General features: G+C 49.1%; 1 protein-coding gene and 1 long non-coding RNA gene across 2 annotated transcripts in view; one reads left to right on the top strand and one right to left on the bottom strand.

Annotated features, from left to right (window-relative positions):
• Positions 1 to 23746, bottom strand: part of ASB18 (ankyrin repeat and SOCS box containing 18) — a 56432-nt gene that overhangs the window by 10923 nt on the left and 21763 nt on the right. Inside the window, exons 3-4 of the mRNA XM_064485291.1 lie at positions 22952 to 23219; positions 5436 to 5940 (exon numbers count right to left, since the gene is read on the bottom strand). Of these exons, the coding sequence (XP_064341361.1) occupies positions 5436 to 5940; positions 22952 to 23219 (773 nt within the window). The remainder of the gene's footprint in view (positions 1 to 5435; positions 5941 to 22951; positions 23220 to 23746) is intronic.
• Positions 8921 to 17419, top strand: LOC135321175 (uncharacterized). The gene is made up of 3 exons (XR_010380740.1): positions 8921 to 9481; positions 14800 to 14962; positions 16005 to 17419. It is a non-coding gene; the product is annotated as an uncharacterized LOC135321175 (long non-coding RNA).

Here is a 23746-nt window from a genome sequence, read left to right on the forward strand (position 1 = left end):
GGATTAGCAGGTTGCTATGCAACCCGGGTTCCTCGGTTTCCACCTCTGCACTTGACTGCATTTCCTCTGATGCGCTGCACCTCCACAAGCATCCGCTACTGCCCAGTGGACTTAAACATTTGTTTGTAATGTCTGCCTGGCTGCCTGAAAACTTAGGGCAGTGCAGCAGAGGTGTGTCGGCCTTCCTGACATGAGGTCTTCATGAGGGTTTACCTTCTCCCTCTCTTCCTTCCATCCTTCTCCCCTTTCCTCTTCTTGCTGTGTCTTCAAAGATATTTTAATGTGAAGACAGGAGCAGCTGCCCTTTTAAATTGGTAATCATATTACTATTATCATCTCTGGCCCCTCCCTAACCCAAATTTGTTTTTTCATTACTGTCACAAGCTTGGGCTTAAGAGGGCTTTACAGGAGGACAGAGATAGAGAATGAACACGGGAGACTGAGCTGCAGAGGGGGAGCCAGGCTGGCGTGCATCCTCCCAGCCCAGCCTCGCACCCTGCAGTGTGCTCCTGGTGTGTTGATATTTCTGGCTGACATAAGCCACCACTAACATGCCATTTCCTGGAGCATGGCCCTGAATCCAGTTGTCCTCCTTCTGTGCTGGGAGAAAACCCAGCTCACACTGGACACCTCTAGCTCTAGTCTGTCTGTCTTTATACGGTATCCAAGGCAGGTCCTGCGACTTCAGACCTTCCTCGGGCTAACCTCGGCCCTCCAGCTGCCCTCCCATGGCCCTCTCACTTCTCTGTGCAAAATGTTAGACAGTTCCCAGTGACTGCATGCGCCACGGACATCCCCAGCCCTCCCCCGAAGTCCCCTCCCCCAGGACGAGCTGTCCTCCCTCAGGGAGCGCACCCCCTCCTCCAGGCCCCTCCTCCCTGGGTCACAGACTGTGACAAAGTCTTATTGCCTGTCTCCGGGAATTCATTTCCTGTCTCTCCTCTGTTCCACCTCTCTGGGGCTCCCCGGCCCTCCCCAACTCCTCCACACTGTGCCCCCTCATGTTTGCCAGGCAGCTGGCTGCCTTCATTATTTTTACGCCAATACAGTTTAAAAATTTCCGCTGCCTCCTTGCTGTCTGCAGAGAAGCGGCTGCCACATTACTCTGACACGCTGATGTCATTAGAGTCTGCACACACTCTCTTCAGCTAATGAGGCGGCAGAAAGAAAATTAAGGGGAAGAATCACATGGGCACACTGCTTTATATGTAGATGGAGAAATAAAACACGAGCAAGGAAAACAGAGGCGCGCTGTTTCTGATAGCTCCCCTCCCTCCTCTCTTGGGGGGCCGGGTGCACCCACTGCTGTGTGAAGCCTGGGTTTTGACTACTGCTCCCCCGGGATTCTCCCACGGAAAACCCTGGGAAATGGGAGGCTGAAGTCACGTTGCTGAATTCTGTAATTAGGTAAAAAGAAAACACAAAACTTTTGGTCCAAATTTTCAGCATGGTCAGTGCCCAGAAGGTGAGCAAGATCAGAGATTTGCAGTTGCTTCTAGAATCTGTCATTCTTGCCATCAGCCTCCATCTCCTCCTGTCCAGTTGCCTGCATCCCTCACTGGGATTGCAGTCTGTGGTTCCCCACCAGCCCTCCTATGCCAGCATGTCCCTATCCCTGAGCAGAGAAGTCACCCTCCAATTCTCATTGGATTATGTCACCTCTCCTGCTTAAAATGATGACATAGATTCCCATTGTTCTTAATACAAAGGCTCAAACCCTTAACAAGGCCCCTGCCTAGCATCCCAGCTCAGCTGGTTCCCTTTTGCTGTTTCCTCTCCAGCTACTGGGTCACCTTCCCCCCAACCCCGCCAACCCTGCACATACTACAGTGTTCATTCTGCCCCAGGACATTTGCCTGTGCTATTCCTTCTGCCTGGAATGTTTTTCCCTCCCCTCTTCACACAGCTAAGTCTTCAGATCTGGGCTCACTCTATAAGAGCTTGGGGGAGCCTTGGAGGGCCCCCCATCCCTAGCCAGGTCTGGCCCCCTATTTGGCATTTTCAAGGTTTGGAAGGCCCTGGCTTTGCAGCTTTTAACATCACAGCAACTTCACAGTGGTGCGTGTGGCTGTCTGAGTCAAGGCCATCTCACTCACATGACTGGCAGCTCCAGGAGGGCAGGAAAAACCTATGCTCCTGTTCAACACTGTAACTCCTTAGAAATGTCTGTTGAATGAATGAATAAGTGCTTAAGAGATAGATGCCTGTGAGGGGGGTCTTTCACCGCTGGCATTGTCCCTGCACTTCCCCAACCCGCGGGCAAGTCTGAGTGTGAGTAACTGATGCCTGCCAGGTGAGGGGCGGCGGGACAGAGAAACGTGTGCAAAGTGCTTTATTCCAGACCAAGCTTCCCACTCACAGAGTCAACTCGTGGCAGTTTGCAAAACAAGGCTGGATCCACAGGGGTGAGTGTTCTCTGCCTTCCTGCCTGCTCTCCTCCAGGCCGGGCCCCCGCTGTCCTGACGACTTCCAGAATTCAGGCGCCTGCCACCGCGCCCGCACCTGCCCTCGTGCCCGATACCTGACTCTGGTGTTAACTAGGGGTCAGCCGGGCAGAAAGGCCTGGCATTGTCAACATGCTTGCTTCCCAAGCCGTGACACCGCTTTGATGTTCGCGGCAGCGCACTGCGCGCGGCTCCGATGGATGCTCCGAGTCCGCCTGCCGTGGCGACGGTGCCTTTGTCTGGGCATGGGGGAACTGTGATTTATGTCACAAGCTCGCTGTGAAACCTTTTGCCTCAGTAATTCTGAGCTCCGTGGGTGTCTCTTTACATCTATTTAAAGCACGGCTGCTGCCCACGGCCGGCGTGCTCTGTGACATTCCCCGGTGCCTCTGTGTCCGCCTCGCCATGGCGCTGAGTCTTGCCTGCGGAGCATCTTTGTGGCTCGTTTCAGTGTGTTTGCTGCGCGCTCCGCGGGGCTGCAGAGCCGAGTCGGGTTTGCCCTTTGATGTCCCGCGTGGTGATTAGACCCCTTCCCCGGTGGAGCACTCGCAGGGGGCCTGGGTGGAGAAAGACGCTGCCGCCAGGTTTCCTGTGTGCTGGCCCCGGCCGTCCTGCGGGCAAGGCTGCAGCATCACAGGCACTCGGCACGCGGGCTCAGAGGACGCTCGGCGCGGGGGCAAACGCATTCCTGGCCGCGGCCGGGTCCTGCCCGGAGCGCCGGGGCGGGTGGCTGCGGACCTCTCGGCACTCTTTCGTGGGGCGCCCCCTCCAGGTGTGGGGGACCTCAGCGCAAAGAGGTCGGAAGCCCATTTCTAAAGAATTAACTGCATTCCCGCGCTGTGGACTCGCTGGAATCCCCTTCACTCATTCAACATTGACGGAAAACCGGGAAGTGCCGCCGGCATTGTGCTGTGCACAGGGTAGGCGAGGCTATTTTGTGAAAGCCTCAAAGTATTAAGATTTCTCAGAGAAACACCGATTCCTTCCACAATGACGTGGAATTGCTGCTCGGGCCTCTGCGGCCCCGGTGTAACTGACTGCACCCAAACCCACCCCCACGCCCACCCTGCACCGATCAGGCTCCATTCCCGTGTGGCTGACACAGGATCCCTTGAGAGGACCCCAGGACAGGGCTCCTGGAGGCCCAAAGGGGAGGCGCTGGCCTTGCCCTGCCTGTATCTCTAGGTCAAGGTGGGGTGATTCTTACAGCCCCAGAGGCAGAGTTCAGGCGCTGGAGGTGCTGTCCCCAGGGATGATGCCTGTGGGACTGCCCCTGGGATACGGAAACCTGGTCAGAGATCACCCCAATTAAATGACTTAGAGGCTATCAGAGGATTATTACTAGTTACTACTGAGATATATTGACTCTTTCTTCTTTAAAATAATTTGCCCCAGGTATCTTTCACCTGTGGCCCATCTTGTAAAGTCTTGTTTCTTTCTTTTTCTTTTCCCTTTCTTTTGTGGCGCTACTGGGGATTGAACCCAGGACTCTGTGCATGCTAAGGGTGCACTCTACCACTGAGCTATACCCACTCCCTCCCAAAGTCTTGATTCTTTGTTGTTTCGTTTGTTTCTTGTTCATTCTTGATGCAGTTTCACACCATGAGGGCTGAAGTGTGCAGCGTGGTTTAATGCACACACGGTGTGAACTGGAGGGGCAGTAGGTGGGTCTTGTTTCCATTTTATCAGTCGATGAACTAAGCCTGCTACTGCTGGCAAAAGCCAAAATGTAAATTACGAACATAAAAGGTAAGTGGTGTGGGATATAAAAATGCTGGTATTTCCTCCCTCTCATGAGCCCCCCATGCTGGAATCTCTGCATTAGCAGAGTGCCTTGGGAACATGACTCGACGACAGTGCAGGAGCTGGCACGAGAAACTTGTCATGATGTCTGTCAAGTAAGGAAGTCGCCCGGGTGGACCTTCCATTTCTCACCTGTGGTTTGACAGACACGACCTTTACTAGGCAGGCATCCAGCATGCAAAGTTAGCATTTGAGGGAAACATGCGAATCTCCCTATTTTAGACCACCTAGATTACTGTCTTTTTTTTTTTTTTTTTTAAATGGGGGTCCGGGGGATTGAACCCAGGACCTCGTGCATGCTATACACATGCTCTACCACTGAGCTCTTCTCTCTGCCCCCGTCCTTTTTGGATAGCAGCTTTTTAGCTATTTGTTAAAACTTATCAGGCCCAAATATGTCTCTTGCATATGATTGGTGAGTCTGAGGTAATTTTTAAATTAAGCATACTCAATTTTACCACTAATGGAATGACTTCCCTTCGATGAAGTCTTTTGGGGAGGACCATCTCTTATTTCAACCAATATTTTGGGAACTTTTCTTTTGGGAACATTTTCTTTGATGAGAAATTTTTATGCTTCATCTTTATTATTTCAGGGTTATCTGACACGTGGAAAAGTGACCAGCTGCTCGGAGTCCAGTCCGATACAGCCCTGGTCCTGGATGGGGCACTTCACCCAGCTGAAACCGAGGTAGGGGAACTTCACGAGCCTGAGGTATTTCGCAGAAGTGTGGTGAGGACTGAATGAAGGAAATTTGCAAACGAGTGAAATGAGGTCATTAATCTCATTAATAAGGTGTTTGAGCACACTGGATATCTCATTTCAAGTCAAATGCCAGATGCGACAAGCGGCTGATTTTCATTGTGCTTCACCAATTACACCAAAAGGTAAGCTGCCAAAATGTTTTGAGGCGCGACAGCATCACCGGAATGAGCGCCTGGCGTCCCCAGGCGACAGCTCTGCAAGGTCACACTGGGTATGCTTGCTGACACCCCAACCTCTCAATTTTCTAGTGACTCTAGAAAGGGCCCCCCAGCCCTTGAGCCTCAAAGTGCGGTCCCCAAACGAGCAGCCTCGGCCTCACCTGGGAGCTTGCTAGAAACGCAGACTCTCCTACCCTCGACCTGTGCCATCAGAATCTGCATTCTGACCACTCGTCTGCAGGCCGGTCCCTGGGCCACCTCTTACCTTGGGGAAGGCGTCGGGCCACACGGTGGGGGAGCCGTGGTTGAGCAGCGCCTGCACGGTGCGCTGGGGCGCGGCCTCGGGCGCGCAGGCGGCCGTCTGCAGCGCGCGGGCCAGCGGCGACGCGCCCCCGTAGTCGAGCGCGCCCGCGTCGGCGCCGTGCCGCAGCAGGAGGCGCGCCAGGCCGTGGTGCGCGCGGCCGCAGGCCTTGTGCAGCGGGCTGCGCTCGTCCTCGTCGCGCGCGTCCGCCGCCGCGCCGGCCCGCAGCAGCAGCGCGCACAGGCGCAGACAGCGCGCCTGCTCCTCGGGCGGCCGCGCCGGGCCGCACGCCGCGCTCAGCGCCGTCTCGCCGCGGCCGTTCCTCGCGTCCACGCGCGCCCCGCGGCCCACGTAGAGGCGCGCGTGCTCGTCCAGGCCGCGCTGCGCCGCCACGTGCAGGGGCGTGTCCCGGGCCGCGCCGCCCGCGCGCTGCACTGAGGCGCCGTGCTCCAGCAGCGCCTGCGCGCACCTGCGGGGAGGCCGAGGCGGTCACCCGGCGCCCGCGCCCCGCCGCCCCCCGCCCGCCGAGCCGTGCCGGCCGCCCCGGGGCTTGGGACTCCCCGCCCCCGGGAAGGTTGGCTCCCTGAAGTGGCCAAGGTGGCCGGGAAGAAAGGACGTGGATTCAGATCTCCTGTGCCCCGTCTACAGGAGTTCAGACTAAGCTGCAAACTAAATGCAGACCTCGGCGTACCAGGCCCATGGGTTACTCAGCGGTGGAAATCGCTAGGAAAGTTTCCTGCGAACGCACGCGCAGCGTTAACACTTCGTGATTTGTAACTGCTTGCTGCTCCTTCGGAAGGGAATGCGGTTCAGATGACTGTGGGAAACGCTAATTACCTGAGCTCTGTGTCACAGGTGGCAGTTGAGGGCCCAGGAGTCACGGTTCTAAGGAGGGGGTCCCTTAGACCGTCGGGCTCTTTATCAGCCTGTATGTACCTTAGCTTTGGAGACGGTATGAGGCAGCAAGTCTTGCCTTACTCCTAGGGAGGAATCTAACCATCCCTGAAGACACTGACACGCAGTGGCTCCGGGGTGTCCTCAGACAGGACTGGAGGTGTGGGTGATACACACACCCGTGCCTGACCGTGGGACCATCTCCTTGAACAGACCGTGGATTTCAAACTCTCCTTGAACAGACTGTGGATTTTGACTAAATTCCACAATGCTGTCCTGTGGTTTCTAGGCTTCCATGGGACCCTGTGGTCTCCCCCTGAGGTGGGTGGCTTCTGCTGCCTCCAGGTCCACCAGTGGATCCCAAGACTGTCCTCTCCTCCAGGCACCAGTGCCTCTCTTAGGAGAGCAGCTTCCTCAGAACCTCTTCCACACCTGGGAGAACTCCGAGCACCTTAACCTCAGCACCGGGGGCAGGCTGCTGACTAGGCAGGCCCACCCTGGACCCTGGGCCTTGGACACTGATGGGAAATGCAGTCTGCCCCTGCCTGAAAGTAGGACAGTCCCACAGACCCTCCTCCATTCTGCTGGCCCTTGTCCTTCACGGGCACTGCGCAAACACCAGCCCCACTTCGGCCGCCCTCCCGCACGTCACCTCCCGGACATTGCCATCAGTGTGGTCGCTCCATCTTTGGAGTCTGACATGCTGATGCCGACTTCAGAGCAGAAGGCTCTGGTCCCTCCAGCCTGCACTCCTGTTGGAGTGCTCCCTCCGCATCTCAGCTCTGATGAGACTTGAGTCCTTGACTGCTGGCTCTCGGTGCTTTCTGGCTTCACTTCCTTCCCTGGGCGGCACTCCACTCACTGTCTTCTCAGCATCCTCAGTTCCCTTGAGTTGAGGGGATGTGGCCACCCACTACGTCTGTTGGCCAAATTTTCCACCAGGGACCCACTCACTCATCACACCCTCTTTCCCCGCTTGGCTGTGGAGGAAACACCACTCATGGAGCTTGGCCTCCAGGCTCAGCTGGTCCTCACACTTCAGTTCACACTTTCCAGGGCTGTAGACCAGCTCCTCATTCCTTGCCCTTTAGTGGCTGTTCCCAATGTCCATCACCATCCCCAAGCGATCCCGGAACTGCCATCCTTCTCCCTTCTGCCAACGAACCGGCCCCCACACCTATTAGAACCTGTTTCTACACGATTGTCCTCTTGTTCTTCCGTATGTTTGAGGAAGGGAATCCCTCTTGACCATCATCTTGCCCCAGGTGTAGTCCTCTTCTGCTTCCTTGAACGTCTTGCTCTGTAAGTGACTTGCTCTTGGCTTTTTCTCTATGCCTCCCCCTCCTCATCTGGCCAGTCAGCCCTGTTCGTTCCATCTCTTTCATCATCACTTGAACTGCTTCCTCCCTCCATCCCAGCTGTCACTGTCTTGTTGAGGCTTGAATCATTTCTTGCCTGAATGTTAATGACATTCTCCCAATATGACCCCTGTGCCAATCCAACGAGCTCCTCACGACCCAGAAAGAGCCCTTCCAGTGTGAACGAAATGACATGTGCCTGCTGAAAACCCAGAGACTCCTCCTGCCTGCTGGAGAGAGCCCATGCTCCTTTCCCAGGGACCTGGGACCTCACCAGTTTCATTTACCAATGCTCCGTCCTGAGCATCCATCCCACCTGAGCTGGTGCAGCTGCCAGACGCATCCTATCTGGCCTTCCTCTTGCTCTCGGCCGCGCCTCTGTGTTGTCATGTACCTCTGGCACGTCTGATCCTCTCTTGGACTGTTAGCTCCTTGGGTGTAGAAATGGGGGTTTATTTATCTCTGCTTCTCGGCACCCACGGCGGGGCTAGCCCACAGTTGGCATTCCCTAAAAGCACGCTAACAGACGCATTTCGTTAACGGACGTCTCCCGGGTTTCCTTCACGTGGCTGCTGTTTTCCCTGTTATTCACTGACGGGGGCTCTGAGGGAGAGCACCCACTGGGGGTTTCCAGGCTGGAAGCGGCTGCCCTGAAGTCTGCTTACACTTCTACCTGGGGACTCTCAGTATTTTTAACTCTTTCTCCGTATTTCTCTAGCCTCCGCGTCAGCAGTGTCTTGAGAAGTCGTCTGTCTTGGGTGGAAGAGCTCTACAACAAGTACAATTTGATGTGAATTGTCCTTTGGGACAAAGACCAGCTACGAGAGGATGCGAGCTGGGCAGTCGGAGTGCTTCAGGCTTGCCCCCTCCTCGTCCCTCCGGGAGGGATTCTGAGCAGTGCAGCAGGAGGTTAGAGATCAAGGGCTTCGTCTCATTTTGCCACTGAGCTTCTGTGCTCTCGCAAACAACTACAAAACATTTTCCTCTGTGCTTTTTTTTTTTTTTTTAAAGCAGCCCAGCCTCTCCACCGGGGAGGGGAGTCCACTGGGAAATACAAGTGGGCCTCTTTTCCACGTCTCCAGCCTAACTGGCTGATGTCCAGCTTGCTATTTGCGACAAAGGTAGCTTTCAGAAGAACGAGGACCCTGTCCCACCCTCTGGAGCGCGGCAGGTGCCCTTTTTAGTTTTTAGTGAAGAGCTTCTAGTTGGCTAAACCTTGGTGCTTCCTTAGAGCTGGTAACGGCGTAAGTTGCAGGCTGCAGGTGTGAGAAAACACAACACAGCCAACTGACTGGGGCACGTCTCCACCGGCACACGCTGGGCAGCCATTAAACATGAAGGTGTGGTATGTGAAAAGATCAGGTTACAAAACAGCACTAACACTCCCATTTTCAAAAAACAAAACAAAACAAAACGCAGATCTGTATCCGCACAGGAAGGAAGCCGAGGCGTGCACAGGCCAACGTGTGTTTCTCTCTGGAGGATGGGGTGACAGGTGCTTTTATTTCCTTTTTGCCTGTCTGTGCTTTAGAATTTTCAAATTCATTTCCCCAAATGAATCAGAGTTACCGTTCGAAAGGGGAACGACAGAGGTTATTAACAACAAAACCATCCCCCACCTGCCGCAGCAGCAGCTCCTGGAGTCTAAGAAGGTCAGCTCAGCTTTCAAGGCTTCCAGAAGGCTCTCAGATTTTCCACTGATCTGTCCAGGCATAAGCAGAGATCTGCGAAAGTATGCAGGGCAGCACCTATGAGAAGGTGAGCCTAGAGGAGGGGGCGGGGTGGGGGGATGTCCCGGGCGGTGAGCAGAGCGGTGGCGCAGCAGTCTTGGGGCCCTGACCTGGGATGTGCGGGTGTCTCCAGTCCAAGGAGAAACGGCCCAGTGGGGAGAGCGGCACCCGAGCCTTCGCAGGACTGGACCCCAGCTTCTGAAGAGCCCTTTCCTCCCACGGGGATTTTGCCAGCAGGTTTCCTGCGGTCCCGACACACACAAGTAGGAAGGCCTGGAGCCAGCGTAGGGCAGTCACTGTCGGGAACCAAGGGTGAGCTCCCATCGAACACGTCAGAACGACTTGTCTCTCTCACAGAGATTAAGGAGACACTTGTCTGAACAGCCTCTGAGACGAAGCCACTTGGGCAAACGCTACCCGCCTCCCACCTCCATCCCTCATCCTTGTCCCTGATAATGATCGTGGTGACAGGCTTGATGGGGCCCAAGGTTGACAGTCCACAGAAAGAGTGGCTTGAGCCAAGAGGCAGGAGTTAATAGAGATGAACCCAACAAGAGCTGTCGAATTAACGTCATTTTCACTTATTGCTAAAGAGGGAAGCAGGATTCTGAGCACACGTCCTGCCCACCGCTCCCATCCACCCTCCAGCATCTTCCCGAAGCACCGGCTTTCCCACCTCGCTCTCCGGGGCAGGAGGTGCAGAGAGCCTCAGCCTGGGCTTCCTCACTGCTCACCTCTTCCTGACCCTTTCACACCACCTGCCAAACCCCCCTGCGCCCCATGAGACAGACCCTGCCCCAGGCGTTCCTCCTCCCGCTTCCCTCCCCTCACCCCATCTCTCTAGCTGCATGAAGCCCTCAGAAGTGGTATTTCTCAGCCTCTGGTTCTGAGCCAGGAGGTCAGTGCATTCCCCAGTGCGTGGGCTTTTTATTTACTTTTTAGAGGATGTTATCTTTAGTCCTTGCGACAAATCTGCATTGTAGGTAGAATCTGCAGGTGGGGAAACTGAGGCTTGGAAGAAGGCAGGTGACTCACACAGGGCCATCCAGCCACTTGGTGGCAGAGCAGAGTCCTTGGCTGCTGAGTCCGGCTTCAGAGTTTCCAGTCACCCGCCCACCCGCTGCCCCTCCCACTGGTGGCAGTTGTTCTGCACCTTCTCTGAGCTGGGCCCGGTACTCGGCACTTCCCAGGTGGTATCTCTAGACTCCTCATTTATTTGAATGTAAGTAGAGAGGCACATGGGTATAGCTCAGTGGCAGAACGCATGCTTAGCAGGCACAAGGCCCTGGGTTCCATCCTGAGCACCTCCATTAAAAAAAAAAGCAAAGAATGTCCTCCAAGCTCTGTCCAGCAGCAGCCTGTCAGGTTTTCCTCCTCTGAGCACGCCACAGAATTCCCGGACAGACTCGCCGACAGGACGCTGAAGGCAGCAGCAAGCCGAGGGGGCCGCCTGCCCGTGGCCCTCGTGGTCCTGCCCCTCGCCCCGGTGCTGCCGGCAGCCCTGCACCGTGGAGTTCCTTCTCCCCAGTTTCCAGTGAGGTTCGGTGTTTGAGGTTTGAGCAGTGACCTCAGGCACAGGGACCTGGGATGTCTCGGCGACCCCACACTCAGACCATCCTGCTTGGGAGGCGAAGCCCAGCCACCAGTGGATGCGAGAACAACTCCAGAACCACCAAAAGATGGGACTGCAAGAACAATGTCATGACAACGACACAGAACTATGAAAGATATGGCAAAATTCAAGATTCAAAAAGATCCCTTAAGTTGTTTCGCTGGGAAGCACGTGACTTCTAAGCCGTCCGTTAGCTGTGTTCAGCATCTGTTCTCCTGGACGACGGGTTCACGTGCCTGGAAGTCGCTGGGGTCCTTGGACTGTCCCGGCTGCCCTTTACGGTTCTGCTCACGCGATTGCTGCCCAAACCCCTTCTGACAGACAGAAGGGGCTTCACGCTGGACAGTGTGTTAGGGACAGTAATGGGTGTTACGAACCAGTCTTGTTGAATCATCACTACGCTGCTTTCCCTCCTCGGGGTTGATGTGGAGGCAGGTGGGATGGAGAGACACGCCCCTGGGGGCAGGGTGGCTGCAGCCCTAAGCGGGGGTCCCTGGGGGCAGGCAGAGTGGCTGGAAGCGGGGCCAGTGCAGGACTGGTGGGGGCAGGGGACATGGGGGGAGAGACTTGGGAGGAAAACACAGCCCTGCTTTCTTTTGGGGGGAGGAGGTAATCAGGTTTATTTGTTTATTTCTTAATGGAGGACTGGGGGTTGAACCCAGGACCTCGTGCATGTGAAGCACGCGCTCTACTGCTGAGCTGTACCCTCCCCCACTTTTTAATTAAAAAAAATTTTTTTTGTCTAACTACTATTTTTTATTTATTTTATTTTTTGAGGGGGAGGTAATCAGGTTTGTTGGTTTGTTTGTTTGTTTATAAATGGAGGTTCTGGGGATTGAACCCAGCACCTTGTGCACACTAAGCACATACGGTGATGGATGTGCTCTACCACTGAGCTATGTCCTCCTCCCCCCGCCCCACCTTCTAATGAAGCCATCACAAGAAGGCGCCCTCTGTGGATGGACTCCCCAGCAGGCCCCGGAGGAAGGATGGGGAAGCCGCCGCCTTGATTTTAATGGAGGAGCAGTTCCACTTGGTTTCCCTGGACCTTCTGCTGAGCCCCTTCTTTGGGGACCTGCCCCCCGCCCCTCTCTGCTTTGTGCGAAGCTGTGAGACTATCAAGCATAAGTGTCTGCAGTTGAAATGGCTGATGTGAGTGGACAGATCCTGAGGGAGCAGGGAGACTGAGAGAGAAATTGTCCGGCCATTTCCATCCCCACAGTTTCCCCTGGAGCAACGGCTGCTACTTAATTTTGTTCCTAAAGTGTTGAATGGCTGTGGCTGGTGATGAGATTTGGGGCAAATTCTCCCCAGACTGCGAGTGAAATTCTCCCTCTTGGTGAACTGAGGAATGATTTAAAGAACAGACTTTGAGAAGGCAGCTTCACCATTTGCCTTGCTGTATCTGATTCTGGAAGCTTCACTTGGCATCCCTTCCTCAACAGGAAATGGGCACCCTCTCTCTCCTCCCCTGGTCCCAGTACACTAGATGAGGAGGAAGACCCAGAGGCATCAGGGCAGGAGGAGAAGAAGGAAGAAAAGGGAGAGGAAAGACTCCACTCTCTTCTTCAGCAGGGTTGGAGGGGAGGCGGGGGGAGCTTTGACTTGTATGAGAGAAAAGTTTTACATGCATGTGTTTTTAAAGTGAGGCAAAACTTGCACACAGAGACAGGTCTTAAGTTCTTAAGAGTGCAGCTGTATGAATTTTGGCAAAGAAATACATCTGTGTAATGAGCGTCCCAATCAAGAGGTCACATATTTCCATCTCTCCAGGAAGTTCCTTATCACTCCCACAGGCAAGTCAGAAAGCATGGTTCTGATTTCTCTCACCATGCTTTACCTTTTAGAATTTTCTATCCTTTTCTGTCTCAACATAATGTCTTTGATATTCACCCATACTGTTGCACACATGACATTCTGTCTTACTTCTGAGTCATATTTAATTGTATGGATATATATACTACGATTTTTAAAATTTATTCTCCTATTGAGATTGATGGACATTTGAGCATTTCCGTTTTTTTTCTCTTATGAATAAGGCTGCTATGAACGTTTTTATGTAAGTCTTCTTGGGGACATATGTTCTCATTTCTAGGATAAATGTCTAGAAGTGGAATTGCTGGCAGGTGTATATTTAACTTTAAAAGAAACTTCGTAACAGTCTTCCAAGGTGATGACATCATTATACACTCCCAACAACCACGCAGGAGAGTTCCAGTTGCCCCACATTCCTGCCAGCATTTGGTGGTGTCAGGCTTTTGATTGTAGCCATTCTAACGGGTGTGAGATAAAGAATATCTCCCTGTGGATTTCATTTGCAATTCTCTGATGACTAATGGTGTTGAGCACCTTTCTGTTTGCTTATTGGCCATTTGTGTACCTTTCCTGAAGTCTCTTGATCAAGGATTTTGCCCAGAGGGTAAAGGGTTGATTTGGCCTGGATTACCTCTTTTAATTCCTGACAGTGAGTTGTATGCATTCAAATAGAACTTGGCAAGTGAATAGAAAGCTGAGGAATTGGCCTGAGATGCTCGGACGGACGCGGCAGGGAAGGGGGATAAAGCTGTGTCAGAACATGTTTGAAAGGTCATGATTAGAAACGAACAGAGCTGCTTCCTGATTATGGAGTTTTTGAAAAAAAAATTAGGTTAACAAGGGGGAAGCGATCTTGTGACATCCATCTCTCTCATGACACTTGGCTTTCGAACCTGGCTCTGACAGTTTCCAGTGCATGCCATTCTACTGGCAAAATGCGAGCCCTTGGTGAGCCTCAGTTTTCTAACCTGCAAACTGGGGATAACCGTGCCTGGCAGGCCTGCTGGGAGGATTGTGGCAAGAATGACACTTGCAGGTGCTCAGGATATGGAGTTTCTCGACAAACATCAAATCACCCAACGTGGGCAGCCCCTAACTGACACCATCTTCCTCAGTACGCCTCCAGATGCCTCAAACTCTGATCGCACCAGACCACGTTTTCTCCCCTCCCCCTGACGATGAATCGGTCACGCCTGGGGGGTGTGGAGAGTGGGCTGCTCTCTGAGTGGTGCCTCAGTGCCCAGGAGCTGGCACCTCATGCCAGTAAATCTCCTGTTAGGAGGCGGAGACTGTAGGGGTTGGAGTGAGGGCTCAGAACACTTCTCTGCTCAAATCCTGCCCAGAGAGAGCCTTTCTTTCCTCAGGAAAAGCCGTACTTCATTTTCACTCTGCCCGGATTTCAGCCTACCAGGTCTGAGTTAGACAAGAATTGTCCAATGGTTTTCTTCAATAATTTTTTTCCTCTGAAGATAATTAGCTGCTTTCACAGGTCCACCTCTGGCTTATGAATTAATTTTTATTGAGTTGAACTGACACACGTGGGACCAAGAAGGAAACCTGCATGCTTTTTGACTGATCTGTTCATGGTGGAAGTGTGTCCGCCACATGAATGTTTACATGAAGACAGCTTTAGATGAGAAAGAGGATCAGGGCTCTACTAATTTTTTTTCTTCTTCTCATTTTCATTATCTCAGAATCTAAAAGAGGGTCAAGGAGAGGAATCTGATAATAAATAGGGCGAGGCTGGCATAGCTACTGACGTGAAGACAGTAACTTTACTGGAACTTTTCTTTTTGGGAAAATCTCTTCAAAAGGCTCCTAGATTAAAGCTCTGATATCCCTTTTTTGTGTGTTGAATTCTGAATTCTGAAGCTTGCTGGTTGGAAGGAAGCACAGATAATTTTTTTTTTTAATCCCAGGAACTCAGAGACTCAAAGGGTTTAAAGTCCTGCACCCATGGTGAACTGCTGACTCAAAGAGGATGGAGCAGAACTGGGTCCCTAGGGGTGGAGACCATGGTCATCAAGGGAAAGAAAATGAAATGGCTCTGTATGTAGGTCAGCGACCCCCTGTCTACTGAAGGTAAAAAAATTAAGGATGACCTAAAATCTATTATGTATAAAAAGATCCTGGAGAAAGTAGCTCTTTCCTGTCAAAGTGATAATGTTTATACTACCTGAAGCCAGACCTCCTCGGAGTCTAACTTTGGGGGGACTCTTCAGAGCTGAAAGGCCGTAGTCAAACCTCAGGCCCTTTCTGACATCTGTTACCTTTCATCCTTCAAGGCAGGTGGCTGTGTGATTGCAGGGGTGTTCAGTGGAGCCCACCGGCATTTTCCACTACGTCGCTGATATTGCAGGCTCCGCAGCCAGCTGTTGCTTGGTTCTGCCTGAGCTTCTGGGGTGTTCACCACTTATCTTAAACTTTTCCCCCATAACCTGGATTTAAATAAGTCAAGACTGTCAAATTAAGTCGCCAGGGAGGAAGGTTCATGTAGAGAGACACGTAGAGGCAGAAGAGAAAATGAGAAGGAAAAGAAAAAAGAGGATGAGGAAGAGAAAGACAGAAGAAAAGAGATTTTAAAAGCCTTGTTTTAATACAAAGATCTTTTAAAAGTCTTTATTAAACAATGTGCCAGTATGATTTCTGACAAACCAACTAATGCCAGGAAATTAGTTTCTATCACACAGCGCGTAAGCCGAGGTCTGCACAGGCCTCAGCTCCTTTGATATCCAAATGTGAGCGTGTTGGCTCGTCTTAAGGGCTGTTGTGCAGATTCACAGTATTTTGTATTCTGAGTAGGTGACACATTTTCGTTTCTTAGTAAAAAGCAGTCTTTTTTCTAATACTGTAAGGTGGAAGTTTGGAGCCCAAGGTATGAAGCAAACTTGGTTTTTAAAACTCTTTCTATTTTAAGATTATTTTAGATTTGCAGAAGAATTGCAAAGACAGTAGAGTTCCCAAGTGCCCCTCCCACAACTTCCTCTAAAGTTTATATCTTATATTATAATGGTACCTTTGTCAAAATTAAGAAATTAACATATCAGTCCAATTCTGTTAGCTGAGCTGTAGACTTTATTTGGATGTCACTGCTTTTCCTACTAATGTCCATGTTCTGTTCCAGGATCCAAGCCAGGACACCACACTGCATGTATAGAACTTGATTTTGAACAAAAGAACAGCAAATATAGATATGCCTCTTTGCGGTGGGAGTCATGGTGTGTTCCTAGACTTGGAATGTCATCAAATGGGTTAATTTTCCTTTGGAATATGTTATAATAAAGAGTATGTTCTTGACTAGGGATATTACTGGAAATAAATCATAGATGACCAACAAATGTGGAGATAAAGGAAAGAAACAACAAACCCTTTATCAATTAAAATAGTGAAATATTGTTTCAATTCTCATAAAATAGATGCAGTGATTATACAAGAGACCTCAGCCATTGCAGTGAGCACCTACATAATTCTTAACTCTAGGCCAAGTGCTCTTCTAAACGTTTTCCTTACATTAGCTAATTTAACTAGCTACCCTATGTGGTAGGCTCAAATATTATCTTTATTTTACAGATGAGAACACTGAGACACAGAAAAATGAAATAACTTGCCCAAGCTCGTACTACTAGTAAGTGTTAGAATTGGGGTTCAACCTAGGCCTCAAATGTAGCAAAATATGTACTTGTAACATATGAAATTGTAGGGTTAAAAAAATATGATCAAGACCGAGTGCAATCAATGTAAAATTGCTTAATAATTTTGCCCATTTCCTTTGTATACAGAAAGACTTTTGCTTTGATTTGGTTGGCTTATGTCTTTTAATAAAGCTGATGCTTCCTTCTGTCCTAGGAAATTTCCGGTAGAAATCCACCAGCCCACACCCCCAACTTGCATGCACATAGTGTATTCTACACATCTCTGGCCCCACGTCTAGCACAGTGCTGTATCATCACCTTCGTCTCCCTTGAAGCTGAAAGCAGCCTGAGGGACTAGACTACGCAGGATGCAGCACAGCCACGGTACATCATAGGGCTCAACAACGGGCAACTTGATGCTTATGGGAATGAAGTCATTGTTGGGTGAACTTGGAGCTATGCTTTTCAAAAATAGATAAGAGTGCTATAATTTCATCACCAAATGGCAACTTTGTACCCCAGTAAATCATCCACCAAATGACTCGAGGACAGAAATTGTAAGTTAAAATGAGGTAGAAGTTAATCTTTATTTATTATCCATTCAGTATGGCTGTCTACTTACATCTTTCAAAAAGCATTGAGAAATGTGTTTATACGCATTTCTACTTTTGAATCTTATATCTATGTATATCTAATCTCTCATGTCTTATGCCTTATGTGAACCTGAAATGTACAAAATGAACAAAGTTGAAATAAACAAAACGTTATTCATACCCAGATGTCAGAATTGGTAGATGGGAACATTGAGATAGTTATTATAACTGTATGCCGTATGTTTGAGAAGCTAGGGGAAAGACTGAACATGTTAAGTAAAGACATGGAAGATATGAAAAAGACCTACAATTGGATTTCTTAAATTGAAAACTATGTCTGAGATGAAAAATACAATGGATGGGATTAATAGCAGAGCAGGTGTTTCAGAACAAAAGATAAATCAATTATAGAAGAAAAAAGTTTTAAAAAATGGACAGAGCGTCAGTGAGCTGTGGAACAACTTCAGTGGGGGGTAACATACATGCAACTGGAGGGGATTGTACAGAAAAAAATGTGAAGAAATAATTGCCAACAATTTTCCAAATTTGATGAAAAGTGTAAGCCTACAGATCCAAGAAATTCAATGAATCTCAAGGACAAGAAATGTGAAGAAAACTACATCAAAGCACACCATGATCAAATTGCTTAACACCAGTGATAAGAAGAAAATATTAAAGCCAGAAAAAAAAAGACATTATATACAAAAGAACAAAGATAAGGAAGACAGAAGATTTCCCATAAAAAGTGGAAGTTAGAAGACAGTGGAGCTATGAGTCTGAAACACTGAAAGAAAAGTCAATCCAGAATTCTCTGCCCAGTAAAAGAATATTTCAAACCATCAGAGGAAATAAAGACTTTTCAACATACAAGCACTGAAAGGCCTCATCATCAGCAGACCTTCACTGTAAGAAATATCAAAGAAAGTCCTCCAAGCAGAAAGAAGATGATACCAGATGGAATCTTTGACCAATCAAAGGAGTAAAGGGAACTGGAAATGGAAACTACATGGGTAAACATAAAAACTTTTTTCTTATTATTTCAATATATTTAAAGATAATTGATTGTTTGAACAAAAATAACAACAATGTAGGACTTATATGCAGAAGTAAAATATATGATACCAGAAGCAGAAAGGCCAGAGGAGAAAAATGGAAGTATACTGTCATATAGTTTTTTTGTTTGTTTGTTTGTTTTGTTGTTGTTGTTGTTTTTGTGTGGGGCTAGGTCATTAGGTTTATTTATTTATTTTTTTGGTGGAAATACTGGGGATTTAACCCAGGACCTCATGCATGCTATGCATGCCCTCTACCACTGGGCTATACCCTCCCCCCTTGCCATATTGTTTTTATATTATACATAAAGTAGTATAATATTACTTGAGGGCAGACTGTGATAAAGTAAAGTGTTATAAGCCCTAACACAACTACTGAAATAACCAAAAAAAAGTTATACATAATAAGTCAAAAAAAGGAGGTAAGGTGGAATCATGAAAAACACTCAATACAGAAGAAGGCAGGGAACAAAGAATGGATGAGAAGAATAGAAAAAAAAAAACCAGCAAAGTGTCTGATTTGAACTTAACCATATCAAATCCCTTTAAATGTAAATGACCGAAACACCCAATTAAAAGGCAGAGACTACCACATTGGATAGAAAAAGACTCAATTTTAATCTACCCACAAGAAATGCACTTTAAAAGTAAAGACACAAACTGAGGATGGCCTTTAATCAATAGTCAGCAAGGAACTGAGAGAATCAGTCCAACAGTCCTTGAGGAACTGAATTCTGCCCATATGAATTTGGTAGCAGATTCTTTCCCAGCTGACCCTTCAGATGAGACCCTAGCCCTCTTGACAGTTGGATTGCAGGCTTGTGAGAGACTGAAGGAAGTAGAGAGGCCAGTGAAGCCATGCCCAAATTCCACCCACAGAAACTGTGAGATAATAAATGTGTGCTGTAGTAAATCTGTAAGTTTGTGGTAATTTGTTACACAGCAATAGATAACTAATGCAGGTGGAAAAAGGTATACTATGCTAACACTAATCAAAAGAAATCTATATTAATATCAGACTAGATCTTTTAGTGTCAAAGTAGACACTAGGGCAAAGATTATTAGCAGTGATAAAGAATATGTTTTCATAATGATAAGAAGTCAGTTCTTCAGGAGGACATAACAATGCTAAACATCTATGCACCTAATAATAGAACTTCAAAATATTTGAAGCAAAACTGATAGAACTGCAAAAAGAAATAGACAAATCCATAATTACAGTCAAAGATTTCAATACCCCTCTTTCAATAACCTGTGAAACAGTGGGCAGGACAGCTCCAGAGGCTTTACACGGCGCTATGCGGCAGCTGGACTTAACTGACACTTACAGAACACTCCAGCCAACAGCTGCAGAATACACACTCTTTTCTAGTGCACACGGACATTTTACCAATATAGAATATATTGTGGATCATAAAATGAGACTCATAAATTTAAAAGGAGTAGAGTGATACAAAGTAAGTTCTCTAACTATAACTGAATTAAATTAGAAGTAAATAAGAGGAAGATATCTGGAAAATACCCAAATATTTGGAAACTAAATAACACGCTTTTATATAACCCATAGTTCAAAGAAAAAGTATAAAAAAGGGAAATTAGAAACTATGTTAAACTGATTTAAAGTGAAATTTTAACATACTAAAATTGTGGGATTCAGCTAAAGTAGTACATAGGGGGGCATGTGTAGAACCAAAGCCCTGTATTAGAAAAAAACATCACCAAGTCAATGACATTAGCTTACATGCTAAGAAACAGAAAAGCAAGGACAAATGAAACTCCATGTACGCGAAGAAAGGAGGACAATAAAGATCATATCAGAAATCGACAAACCATAAAGCAGTCAAATAAAAAAGAAAACCAATGAAACCCACAGCAAGACTGAGTAGAGGAAAAAAACAGCAAAAGACATGAATTCCAATATCATGAATGAAAGTGGTGATATTACTGAAGATTCTGTAGCTCATAAAAGGGTAATAAAGAAAAACTTTTGCCAATAAATTCAAGAACTTAGGTGAAAGAGATGAATCTCTTGAAAGACACAAGCTATCAAAGCTCACTCCAAAGGAAAGACATATCCTGAATAACACTATAGCCATGAAAGAAATCGAATTCATAGCTGAAAGTCTTCTCACAAAGGACTCCAGGCCAAGAGAGCTTCATTGATGAATTCTACTAAACATTTAAGGAAGAAATAGTAACAATTTTACACAAACTCTTCCAGAAAATAGACAAGGAGGGGACACGACCCAACTCATTTTTCAGGCCATTATTTTATTCAGATATCAAAACCAAAGATATTACAGGAAAAAACTACAGATCAATACTTTTTATGAGCATAGATGCAGATATTTAAAAAATTTAGCAAATCAAACCCAGCCATTTATAAATTGTGGTTTATCTCAAGAATATGAGGATGGTCGAACATTTGAAAATCAATCAGTGTAAATAATTATATTAACAGACTAAAAAAAAACCACACCATATGATGTGTGTATGCAGAAAAAGCATTTGAGAAAATTCAATATCCATTTATGGTAAAAACTCACAGCAAACTAGAAATAGAAGGGTGCTGTCTCAGTCTCGAAGAGGTCATCAACAAAGTACCTACATCCATGTCTGTTCCTCCCACTGTATTCAGAAATTAACTCAAAATGGGTCATAAACTTAACTGTAACATAGAAAGTTATTAATTTCTAGAGGAAAACACAGGAGGAAATTTTTGTGGCCTTTGTTGGGTGAAGATTTTTTTAGATAAAATAACCCAACACAACCCCTAAAAGAAAAGAAAAAAATGATCAGCTGGATTCCACCAAAAGTAAGAACTTCTGTTCTTCAACAGACACTTTTAAGGAAAGAAAATATAAACCAGAGATTGGGAGATAATATTTATAAATCACATGCCTGACAATGGACTTGTATCCAGAATATTTAAAGAAATCTCAAAATTCGAGAAGAAAACAAACAACCCAATCTGAAAAATGGGCACAAGATTTGAACAGACGCTTCACTGAAGAAGATAAATGGGTGGCAAATAAGTACATGAGAAGATGTCCACTATTACTTGCCGTTAGGGAACTGCAAATCAAAACGACAAGGGGGTACTTCTAAACACCTATAGAATGTCTATAGTTAACCAGTGACCATGCCAAGTGTTGGTGAGGACGTGACGCAGCTAGAACACTCACACCTTGCTGGTGGGAATGTAAAACGGTACAACCAGTTTGGAAAGCAGCGTGGCAGTTTCCTAAAAGATCATCTTTTTATCGTATCATGTGACCCAGCCATTCCAATTCCTAGTATTTATCCTGGAGAAATGAAAGCATATATCCATACAAAGGCTGGTGCACAAATGTTCACAGCAGCTTCATTTGTAATAGCCCCAAGCCTGAAACAACCAATGTCTTTCAATATATAAATGGATAGACACATTGTGGCACACCCATAACATGGAATACCACTCCACTATGAAAGGGAATGAATTACGGATGCACACAAGAATACGATGACTCTCGAAGTAATACTGTTGCATGGAAGAAGTCAGACAAAAGAGACTTACATTCCATTTACGTAAAATTCTAGCACATTCATAGTAAAGTACACAGCCCAAGAGGCAGATCAGTGGAGTAATGGAGGAGGGGGTTGGGAGAGGTTACAATGGGGCCAGGGAACCTTTTGATGGTGGTGGGTGGGTTCACTGTCTTGATTATAGGGATGGTTTCATGAGTGCACACCTATGCCTGAATTTATCAAATTGTACGCTTTAAACATGTTCAGCTTACTATATGCCATTCACACCTCAGTAAAGCTGCTTTAAAAAAATATATTGTTATAAAGTTGTTTCCTTCCATCACTGTCAAGTCTCCTGGTGGTCCACGTGCCTTTCTGAGTCCCTACTTTGGACACAGGTGACATTGGTAGGAGATGCTCCTGCCTTGGTCCTGCCTGTCTGCACTTAACATGGTGATTTTATTTAATCCTCATCATAGATAGAGAAGGCCAAGAAATGTTAATCCCAAGAACAGGGACTAGAACATTTGGACTAAAAGAAATGTCGAGATGACACAGCACAAGCTGAGAAACCGGAACATGAATCCTGTGCAGCGACACGGTGACCCCCGTCGCTTCTCCTGGGACCTACTGGACCCCGAGGGCACAGACACTCTGCACGGACACCCGCGGGGCCGGACCTGGCGGCAACAGAACCCCAGCACCTGGGGGTGGGGGGTGGGGAGTGGGCCCCGAAAATGCGGGCACAGCCCTGCCTGCTTGCGGGGCTCTGAAGCCCCGCCCGAGGAGCTAACCATTTATGTCACACTGTGACAATTATTCTGCATAAAATTATCATTAAAACCCCTAATTTTTCAGCCTCCAACCCCGCCAGTGGCCTTTTAGCATTCTCCAGCGCCGGCGTCTGCGGGCCGGTGATCACCGGCTCATTACCTCCGTGTGGCGCCTCCCCCCTCGCGCTCGCAATCAAGCGCTAATTAAAGCCGCGCGGGCCCGGGGCCGGGGCCCGAGGCCAGGGCGGGGAGCCCGGCGGGGCGGGCCGGGTGGCCGGCGAGGGCGGCGGCGGCCGGGGGCTCCCGGGCCGGCCCGGGAGAGTTCAGGCGGCGGGAGGGGCCGGGGCCCCGGGGCCTGGGGGCGGGGCCCGCGGGCGGGGTGGGGCGGTGGGCGGGTCCCAGCTCCGAGCGGGCTCCGGGCGGCCAGGGCGGCGGGGACGGGGTCCCAGGCCGCGTCCGGGGCCCCAGGGGCAGGGGTCGGGGGCGGGGGGTGGCCAGGGCCGCGGGTCCTTACCCGAGCGAGGCGGCCGTGCGGCAGAAGTGCAGGGGCGCCAGGCCCTCGGCGCTGAGCAGGTCGGGGTCGGCGCGGTGCTGCAGCAGCAGCCGGGCGCAGGCTGTGTGGCCCCCCAGGCAGGCCTCGTGCAGGGCGCCGCGGCCGCCGGGGCTGGCGTCGGGGTCCGCGCCGCGGTCGAGAAGGTGGCGCACGCAGGCCGTGTGGCCGCGGGCCGCGGCGATGCACAGCGGGGTGGTGAGCTCGCGCTTGTACTCCAGGGTCCAGAGGCCTGGGGTGGGGAGAGGTAAGCTGAGTTGGGGCTCTGGTGGGGGGCGGCGTCCATCAGGGCTGAAATAGGGTGAAACCATCTTTATAAGTTAAGGACCAGGTAGGGGTGTCCGGAGATACGCAAAGGTTAGGGACAGAGAAACCTGGTGTCCAGGTAGGCGCACACACGGGATGAGGGATGGAGAGAGGCCTAGGGGACAGAGCGGGGCAGAGAGAAATGAAGGGAATGAGAAGTGGAGGAAGAAGGGAGGAAGAGCGTGTGACAGCACACGGAGCAGAGACACACTGAGAAGACAGGGCTGGAGACACGGGAGGAGAAACACAAAGGAGAGACTGAAACTGAGCTAGAGAGATGCCGGGTGGTGTTACTGAGAAGCAAGAGGGTTTTGCCAAATATGGGGGTGACTGGGGACTCGGGTTAGGGTTAGGGTTAGGGTTAGGTTTGAGGAGTTAAAAGCTGAACAAGCAGAGTGGACGGTGGGAGAATTTAAGTCAGGAATTCACATTTTCCAGGCTCTAAATTAGGGG

Source organism: Camelus dromedarius, chromosome 4 (genome assembly GCF_036321535.1).
Source record: "Camelus dromedarius isolate mCamDro1 chromosome 4, mCamDro1.pat, whole genome shotgun sequence".
Classification (NCBI taxonomy): Eukaryota; Metazoa; Chordata; class Mammalia; order Artiodactyla; family Camelidae; genus Camelus; species Camelus dromedarius.